Genomic DNA, 10464 nt, shown 5'->3' on the forward strand with positions numbered 1-10464 from the left:
ATTGCTATTATTTCACTATCACCTGGCAGACACAATGAAGTGGGCATCTTTAAGGTTTGTTCACACTGGCACTAACATTGAAGGAAGGCTCTGGAACCAGAATGTCGCTTTTTACTTGGGCTAGTAAAACACCAAGAAACCAATCAGGTGCAGGAGGTCAGCAGAAAAAAAAAATTAAAGGGGGGCTTGACCAAAAAAGTTTGAGAACCACTGCATTTACAACTGGATAGCAACACCCTATAGCATTAAATCAACAAATTTTGCATGGGCAAGCACCACTCACATTTTCTTAAGAAACCCATAGTTCTATTTATTTTCTTGAACTGAAGTTGACTCTAGAGGACTGAACACGTCAGAGACAACAATTGCATTGTCTATCCCTTAGCAGTGTGGCTAAACATAGTACAAAGCCTCTTAAGTTATGAACGCATAAGTTCCTTTCAGTGAGAGCAGTATCCATGAATTAGCATACAAAGACACTTACTTAAGAGAAAATCCTTACTGAGGTTTTTAATTCTGACTGAGCAATTACATGAGGGAGGACTCGGACTTGAGGCGCTGAAGCCTCATTCTTGCTTGCCACTGTGCTGCCTACATTTCAGACCTTTTTCATTGTTACCCGCAGTGTCACATAGTTAACCCCTCACCTCGCCACGGCCATGTGTGACATGGGTGGACTGGACAATCTGGTGGCCAACACGACCTACCTGAAAGCACAGGGTCTAGACAACAAGGAGATGAGGAAACGCAGGCCTAGCCTAATTCTTCCCCAACTTGAAAACTGTACAAAGGTGCGTGCAGCCATTCCCAAGGACTTTGAGCACATCTGTGAGCAGCAGCCCATTGGAAAAACATGCTTCCGTCAGTTCCTCTTATCCTCCAATCCAGGATACCTTGCTGCTGCAGAGTTCCTGGAGGAGTTGAATGACTGGAATTTGGCAGAGGCAGGTGCTAAAGAAAAAGCCAGGCAGAATATCATTAACAAATTCTGCAAAGCTGACTCCAAATGTTTCCTGGCTTATCTGACAGAGGACATGGTGGAGAAGTGTAAAGCCATCTCTGAGAAGGACTTTGAGGAGGTGATGATGGGACAGATGAAAGAAGCCACACAAGAGTTTCTGAGAGGAAAACCTTTCAATGAGTATCAGACCAGTGGAAGGAATTCGAGAAGCAGCCCATCTCTGATAAATACTTCTATGAGTTCAGGACTTTGGGGAAAGGAGGATTTGGAGAGGTGAGTGTTTGCACCTCTTACCCTATCACAAACAAATCTACAAATTAAATGTATTAAAAATGTATTGTTTTAGAAGTTGTCTGTTTAAGCTGTGGATTCTTGCTTTGGGTATCAATAGTTGTATGAATCAATAGTTATTGTTCAGTTCAACTCTAATTATAGTATATCATGTATTATAAATGTAGGTTAACAAATTCTTATTTATTATGAAACTATATTCCTTTCTATTATCCTTTTGTTAGAGGTATATGTGTAATTTTATGTTATGTTAGAGTCTAAGTGGATTGCTGTTTGCAACCCATTGTACTTCCTTAATTTGACTATGTTTCAACAGTATTCCAGAGGGAAGCAGGATATTAAATGAGAAAAAAAAAAAAAAGTAGAACAGTACATGATCCATTAGGAATGGATTAGATCATATCCAGTAGCCCGTGCAGTGACATCAACAGAAAAGGCAAGTGATTTTAAATGAACAATAAGTTATTACATTTTCATTAATAATAAAAAGACAAACTATGATTATTTTTTTCATTCAGACGTTGTCTTGCAGAACAAGACCAAGAATGTGCATTAAAGTCACCATTAAATCAAAATGGAAAATTCTGGGGGTTTTTTTTGTTTGTTTGTTTGTTTGTTTTTTTAATGTACACACTCTAAAAAAATGCTGGGTTAAAAACAACCCAAGTTGGGTTGAAAATTGAGTTTGGGTTGTTTTAACCCATGGTTGGGTTAAATGTTTTCCCAACCCGCTGGGCAGTTTTATTTAACCCAACTAATGTTTAAAAATGACTATATGGCTGGCTTAAAATGAAACCAAAATCAGACACATAATTACTAGAGGCAACAATAATAATCAAAAGGTGAACATTTATTAATCAGCAGTTTAATAATGTTTATTGTTTAATTATTATTCATTAAATGAATGAATAAATGCTCATTGCTTATTTATTACATATATTAATAAATGTTAATTTCCAACATATTTTGGGTTCATTTTAAGAAAGCAATACAGTAATTTTTAAACAATAGTTGGCTTATAGAAAGTTTGAAATTTTAAAGTCCTGCCCTACATTCTTTCTTGTTCGAGAAAATGTTTCATTTAGATATAATTCAAAAACTGACTTTAAGAAACTACATAAATTCATTTTTGTTGTCATGATGACTATGTTGCAAAATCTCCTATCCCAGTTCAATATGCAGATAGAGCTAAGTAAGCCATAGTTTGATTTCACTGAATATTTAATTTAGTGGTGGGCCGTTATCGGCGTTAACGTGCTGCGTTAACGTGAGACTCTTATCGGGCGATAAAAAAACATATCGCCGTTAATCTATTCTCAAAGTTGGGTGGGAGCTGGGTCTATACTACGCAAGCTGATGACTTTCACCTTGATATTTTAGCGCGGATGTATACCTAGCCGAACTGACCCTTCGCAAAGACCCGCCCCCCTTAGTTACTGTTGCTTTGTCCGACAAGCCATGGCGTTGTCACGCCACACAGAGTGATAAATGCATCACGGAGCAAAGAGGACACTGACAACACGTCGACACACAAGACAGAGCAGGTTACTTATGATATTAAACAAAGTCCCAGCTTTAAAACTGTGTAGTTTTTTTTTTTAAGAAATTCAAACAATAAAAACCCCTTTGTTGTTCTTTATTGTTTCGTGACAGATTGCTGTAGCGCCTCAGCTCAAGAGGCTCGTAAACCGATCATCTCTTACTACGAGTCCATTTATAGCATCAAATAAACATCAATGAACATGAGAATCAATGTTGTTTCAAACACGGAAATATGTCAATATACACAATTTTTCAAGTTTAACTCCACCGAGGTTAATCTTCTAACTCCTGACTGCTTTGTCTGACAAAATGGCGGATTACTTTTAGTCATTATTTGGGTAGCTCACATATTCTGAATGTTTTCGGCAGAATTCAAATGAGCCATTTTAATCTAGATTAATCTAGATTAATTCCAAGATTACAGTGAGATTAATCTAGATTAAAAAAATTTATCTATGCCCACCACTAATTTAATTACTGTGGTACTATCAAATGTTGCTGTGTTCAGAAGCTGGCGTGTCCACTGTCACCACACTCGCCTGAGGTGTGTGCTGTTCAGGTCAAAAGCACAGGTCAGATGTATGCCTGCAAGAAGCTGGACAAGAAACGCTTGAAGAAAAAGGGTGGGGAAAAGATGGCTCTACTGGAGAAAAAAATCTTGGAGAAGGTAAACAGCCTTTTTCTGGTGAACCTGGCCTACGCATTTGACACAAAGACCCAGTGTGTCTGGTCATGACTCTGATGAATGAAGGGGATCTGAAGTACCACATTTACCACACTGGGGAGCATGGCATTGAGATGGAGCGAATCATTCACTACACAGCTCAGATCACCACTGGAATCTTGCACCTACATGCTATGGATATTGTGTACCGTGACATGAAGCCAGAGAACGTCCTACTGGACAGTCAGGGCCAGTGCAGGTTGTCAGACCTTGGTCTAGCTGTGTAACTACCGAATGGGAAAACTATCTCACAAAAGGTAAGGACATGTAGACAGGACATGCTTTTATGAAGATAAAAAAAAAAAAATCTCCTTGCAAATGTTATGTTTAACGTTCTGGGGTGACAAGTGCTTAATCTGGCCTGCAGATGAAACGTTTGAGGATTGAACTCCACATACATACAGTGAGAGTACTTGAAAAGGTAACTGCAGAACGCCTGAGTCCTAAAAAATCCTGATACTACCCCCAATCATGTAAAGTATTCATTAATACTAACCCTTAAGCAGGGCTAGCCAACCCTGCTCTTGGAGAGCTACCTTCCTGCAGACTTTAGCTCCAACCCTGCTTCAACAGCCCTGCCTTTCATTTTCAGTAACCCTGAACACCTTAATTAGCTGGATCAGGTGTGTTTGACTGGGGTTGGAGCTGAACTCCAGGGGCCCGTTCTTTGTACGTGGATTACTCAGTTATCTGGATTTTACTGTTAAGGATTTGATATGATCCAGGATTGTTAGTTTCTTTGAAGCTCATCCCAGAGTTACTGTAATAGCAAAAGGTCCGTAAGCTCGGGAGCAGGGCTTACCCAGGTGCGGCTCATGACGATACATTGATGTCCTAAGACATGAAATGATCAGTTTGTGCGAGAAACTGAACAGAATTTATATAATTTTTTACCTCTAATACACCACTATGTCCAACTGCCTTGAGCATCCGGTGTGTGAGGTCTGAAAACACGCTCTGATGACAGAAGTGATCTCTCACGCGTAGAACGTCAATGAGTGCGAGAGATCACTTCCGTTGTCAGAGCACGTTTTCAGACCACACACACCGGATGCTCAAGGCAGTTAGACATAGTGGTGTTTTAGAGATAAAAAAATTATATAAATACTGTTCAGTTTCTCGCACAAACCGATCATTTTGTTCTACTGAAGAAACAAAGTCACCTACATCTTGGATGTCCTGGGGGTAAGCAGATAAACATCAAATTTTCATTTTTGGGTGAACTATCCCTTTAACTTAAGATCTTAAGAACATCTAAGTGTAGTCAGCTGTGCTATTTTGAGACACCATAAATATGAGCTAAAATGTGCTTTTAACATACTATCTCTGTATTAAAAAATGTATTTAGTCACAATTTTAGTACACTTGAACTCGAATACTATAGGACGTAGCGTAAGCTTTTCGAACTGCGAGAGTTTTACAGTTTCTTCGTAAGTTGAATGCAGACGGTGGTCTGGCAGAAACTACATATTTTATTTCATGTTAAATATGGATAGTTTTTTACACGAACCCATCGCTTCGCTTCAGAAGGCCTTTATTAACCCCCCGGAGCCATGTGGAGTATGTTTATGATGGATGGATGTGGAAGGAGGCACTTTCTTCAGCTCATACTCGTTGATCCCCCTCACTTCCATTGTAAAGCTCGGATGCATCAGGATATTTATTAATATATCTCCAACTGTGTTCATCAGAAAGAAGAAAGTCTTATACACCTAGGATGGCTTGAGGGTGAATAAAGCTTGGGGTAATTTCCATTTAAAAGTGAACTAATCCTTTAAGCGAGGTACAAAGAATGGATCCCTGGATAGTTCTCCATGAGTGGATTTGCCTACACCGGCTCTAAAGAAATATTTTCCAACCCTGTTCCTGGAGGCACATCCACTCTTACTCAAACCATTTTGAGCAGGATTTGAACCAGAATCAACTGGCATGCATGAGAGACGGGCACACTAACAAGGACACTGCAGCCACTAGCGTAATTTGCCTCCTTGACGTCAGGGAAGTGAGGTTTACCTAAACAGCTCTTACTAGCTGGCCTCAGTTACACCAGTAGTAGACATTTTGGATGTCCCCTTTGTCTAACCCAAGTCTCCACTAACAAACTGATGAGTTGCATCAGATGTGCTTGATTAGAAAGAGTTTGAAAATGTGTTAGCTGTTTCCATAATCACATGTGTAGTATGAATGTAATCCAGACATAATACATTTGTCATGTTGTCATTATCATGTGACCTATCAGCATCAGTTGCGTCACTTTACTACCATTTGCAAATCCTCTCTCATGGCCTCATGGGGTTGTAAATTGTCCATCAGATGCACACTTCAACATCTTGCCAGAAGTAGTTGGTCTTTCAGGTACATTTTGCCTACTGTTTCACTAATGCTGTTTCACATACTGTTTATCATTTACCATATTGCGGGGAAGTATACGTATACGTGATGATGTGCCTCCAGGAACAGGGTTGAGAAACACTGGCCTAAAGTGCTACATTATTTAAATCATGTTTGGAATTGATGTAATTTGATAACTTTTGAGGTGATAGAGTACCACTCAGTTTTATAAATCTCTCATAATTGGGGGACAAAAACATGAAATCCATCCAGCCATTTGCATTTCCAAACCACTTGTCCCTTGTTGAGTTGGGCTTGGGCTGTAGGCCATGAAACCCTTTGAAAGGACGGACAGTCTATCGCAGGGCAACCAATGAAATGTCTCATGAAAATTTGCTGATATTCCTATGACAAATAAACATTTTAAATGAAATCAGTGTTTTATTTTAAAAGTTCATTCTATTAGACATTTAAATCTACCAAATAAGTTCAGTATCCTGTTAACTGTATCATGATGACATAGATGAAACTTAGAATGACTCTAATACTTAAAACACTGAACTCATTTTTCCGAGTGGCAAAATGAGGAAATTTTGGACTATTTCATTAACAAAAATTTTAGCCAGGAGTACCACAAAACCTTGAATAAGCCCTTTCAAATGCTAATCACAGTATTACCCAAAGCTGACATCTGGGTTGGCACAGCATGTCTTTACAAAGAGTCCTTGGAGATACTGATGAAATTGGAAGAGACTGTTTTTCAGTCTTTAACTTTTTTCAGGAATCTCTTCTGAAATGGGATTTGAGAGGGGATGAAGAAAAGGCTAAAGAGTTTATACCATGATTGATGTCTTTAAATATGATTTGAACTGCTTTTTCAGGTGGCTTCAAGAGGGCCGAATGTTTTTTCTCATAACCCCTCTTGTTGTCTTTTCCATCGTAGGCTGGCACTAAGGGGTATATGGCGCCAGAGATCCTGAAGCAGGAACCATACTGTATGTCAGTGGACTGGTGGGCTTTGGGCTGTAGCATCTATGAGATGGTGGCCGGCCGTCTGCCCTTTAGAGATCACAAAGAGAAGGTGACTAAAGAAGAGATAGTAAGGAGAACTCTTGAAGATGAGTGCAAAATTGAACACAGGACGCCCCCTCCAAGGACATCATCAGTCTTTTTCTGAAAAAGAATGTTGAAGACCGCCTCTGCTGCAAGTAAGTGGCAGATTTTCTGTGTTTCATGGCAAGAGGACACTGTTTCCATTGGTCATTATTAGGACATGGTCAGTCCAACTCTGCCCTCCGTGTGCCAACAGAGGAGCAGAAACTTTACTCTGTCAGCAAAATTAAGCCAGTGTGGCAGCAAATCGAAGAAACAGGCAGTTTCTGTCAGCCTTTCTCAGTGAGAGCAGTGGGTTTGGAGCCTCAGCACTGGGTTTGGATGAAGTAAAGCATGAATGTTAAAACAAAATAGCTTTGGGTCTTTTTTCATTCTGTGGGTGAAGACACCAAGAGATTTAATACCAGTTTCATTGCTCATAGGTTTAAATTACATATTAACATATAATACTATTCCCAATGTCAGTTGCTGAAACTATTTCAACCCATTAAAATTTTTATATGAATCCTATTAAAGGAACAGTTTCACCCAAAAGTGAAAATTTTGTCATTATTTGTTCACCCTTATGGTGATCCAAATCCAAATTTTGCCACGGAACACAGGAGAATTTTTAAAGTATCTTTATGCAGCTTCTTTCACATCTGTCAAAAATGGCCAAAAACCATAAAAAATAAGTAGTCAATATGACTCATGCACTTTTGAGTCTTCTGAAGTCATTTCATAGTTTTGAGTGAGGAACAGACTGAATTTTTAAGTTATTATTTACTGTCAATCTTAATTTCAATGGCATTTAGTCACAAGGCCTACAAAACCCAATGACCTTTTATGTCATCAACATCCAATCTGCAGTATTGGCTCCATGTTTGATTTGATTTGATTTGCGACAAAGGGGAAGATTGTCAGTATATAATGACTTTTGTCTGTTTATCACAATGCAGTTGCATGGCTTCAAAAGGCTAATATACTGAGATGAATAGGTGGCTCAGTAGTTAGCTCCTCCACAACATGAGGACTTGAGTTCAAGGCCTCTTTGTGTGGAGCTTGTGTTTTGGGCATCTGATGTTATGTCTTAAATTTCCCATAACTAAGGAAAAAGTTGTACGTTCTCAGAACTTTTGGAAATAACATTTGCATAATTTAATGGGGACGTTTTGAAAACATTGTTACCACATTATTATTATTATTATTGGGGGCGGGGGGGGGGGGGGGGGGTACTTGTGTCCAACCCTAATTAAACACACCTGAACCAGCTAATCAAGGTCTTCAGGATTAGTACAAACTTCCAGGCAGGTGTTTTGGAGCCAGTAGCAGCTACAATCTGCAGGACAGTGGCCCTCCAGGAGTTTAGTTAGTGCTTTAATATTTTGGCTAAAATAATTGTGGGTAAACTTCATGCCATAACCATACATTTATCCAAATATACCATATTTCTCACTGTAAACTGTTTTTTGCCCATAGCGGTGACCCTCAGAAACATGAGTTCTTCAAATCCATCAACATCCCTCGGCTGGAGGCGGGGCTTATTCCACCTCCATGGGTGCCCAAACCCAACGTTGAGTACGCTAAAGACACAGGTGATATCCAGGACTTCTCTGAGGTTAAAGGGGTTGAATTTGATGCCAATGATGAGAAGTTTTTTAAGGAATTCAGTACAGGAGCAGTGCCGATTCCATGGCAACAGGAGATGATTGACAATGGACTCTTTGATGAGCTTAACGACCCAAACAGGAAGAAATTGTCAGCGGGACTGGATGATGATGAGCAAAAATCCAAATATTGCACTTTTCTGTAATAAAATAAGAACATATTGCACAAAAGACAAATGTACTTTTTTTTTTTTTAACAACAATACATATTAGCTATTATTATTATCATTATTATTACTATTATATAGTGTTATTTTCTTTTAATACCAAGTGCTTTTATTGAGCATTTGTATGAAAGATTATGAATTTTGTGTTCTGATGGTTGGTGGATTGGCAAAGTCATGTGTGATTGCTGTGCTGTTAATATTTTTTCTGAAATTAATGTTAATTTTTTTTTTTTAAATGTTATATGATAATATGGTTTATAATAAGTTAAAATGTAAAATCTAGCAAGATATTTTTGCAGGTGGTCTCAAATTTTTGGACCTAAATATATATTTTTAAAGACATAGGTCTCAGTTACTGATGCTTTACTGATGCATGCACTTCATCATGTTTGCTTACATCTTAACATGAGACATTATTAGTCTCTTATTTTATATTTGATATCTGCATGCTTTATTCATTTCAGCGTCTGTTTGTTTTGTTCTTTTTTTTTTAACCATGTCTATAGTTTATTTTTTTCCTCATATGCAGAAGTCTGATTGAAGTCTAAAAATAAAAACACCTAATGGCCAAAGTGAAAAAAAAAAAAAAAAAAAAATTAATGTCTTTAATGTATGTGTGAATTGCTGTGTCAGTTGTGACAAGGTCCCTTTAGTAATAAACCGGCCATTAAAACAACACCAGAGCTCAGTGGAAAGTTCCGCCACTGGCTTGCATGCATTGCCGACACGCTTGTCAAACACACACTTCCAAACGCTCTTCAAGATGCAAAATCTACTGACTGCTATACGACCAGCAGAGGTCACTGTCCACAATGAGATACTGCTTTATATTAGGCGGGAAAAACGACTTAGATGAGCAACAACACTGATAAAGTCATCCATGGTGAAGAAAGTTTATCCATTTCAAAGGAATACATTTTTATGTGAGCTGTTAAATATTTTAGCCGTGTTCATAAGTAGATTATCATAAATCCTGTTCTTGTCATGGGGATTATTAATGAAATATGATGAAGGATGGGGTCAGGCACAGCATGGGAAAGAGAGGCTTGCGGTTTTGGACAGGGTGCAGATATTTGCCCTTCTCCTCCACGTTCCTGGATGACACTTCAGCTGTGATAAACAAGCTCTCCTGAGGCGGGTGGAAATCTCTGGGTGTGGCCCGGCCAGACAGGGACGGTCTCAGCTCTCAGACCCACTGCACTGCACCCTGCGCCACATGCTCAAGTGTTTTGTCCACAGCTAACGGGAACCGACTGAAATAGCAAGTGGTTTCATTAGGAAAACAAGCCCCGTCTGTTTGTATTATGGGCAAAGGTTGACATTATTAAATGTGAATATTTTATGCTGCTTTGCTCTTCATGATCCCACAGACTGTTCTGTTATTGGAATGTGTGCCTGAATGTGTCTGGGTCTCTTTTAGTCTATTTTAATGGATGGTTTGCCTTAAAGTCACCATGAATCAAAATTGACCATTCTTTTTTTTTTTAATGGAACATTGCTGTATCTATTACAAATTATTTATCCGTGCACATCATTATTTTAAAAAATGATGTGCCCTCATAATCTTTAATCAAAATAACTCCCTCACGCAGTGAGGTCACAATTCACATAAGATCATCACAGCAATAGCAAACCACAACGATCCAATTCTGATGAATTCCAATTAATTCCTGGTGGACAAAATGAAGT

At 38.7% G+C, this 10464-nt stretch overlaps 1 protein-coding gene across 1 annotated transcript; it reads left to right on the forward strand.

Annotated features, from left to right (window-relative positions):
* Positions 1-659: 659 nt before the first annotated feature.
* Positions 660-8754, forward strand: grk7b (G protein-coupled receptor kinase 7b). Its single transcript, XM_067388977.1, is given in 7 exon segments — positions 660-1146; positions 1149-1234; positions 3339-3510; positions 3513-3775; positions 6793-6985; positions 6988-7057; positions 8421-8754. Coding segments are annotated over 7 exon segments (1605 nt in total).
* The last annotated feature ends 1710 nt before the right edge of the window (positions 8755-10464 follow it).

This window comes from Chanodichthys erythropterus, chromosome 7, assembly GCF_024489055.1.
Source record: "Chanodichthys erythropterus isolate Z2021 chromosome 7, ASM2448905v1, whole genome shotgun sequence".
In the NCBI taxonomy this organism is placed as follows: domain Eukaryota; kingdom Metazoa; phylum Chordata; class Actinopteri; order Cypriniformes; family Xenocyprididae; genus Chanodichthys; species Chanodichthys erythropterus.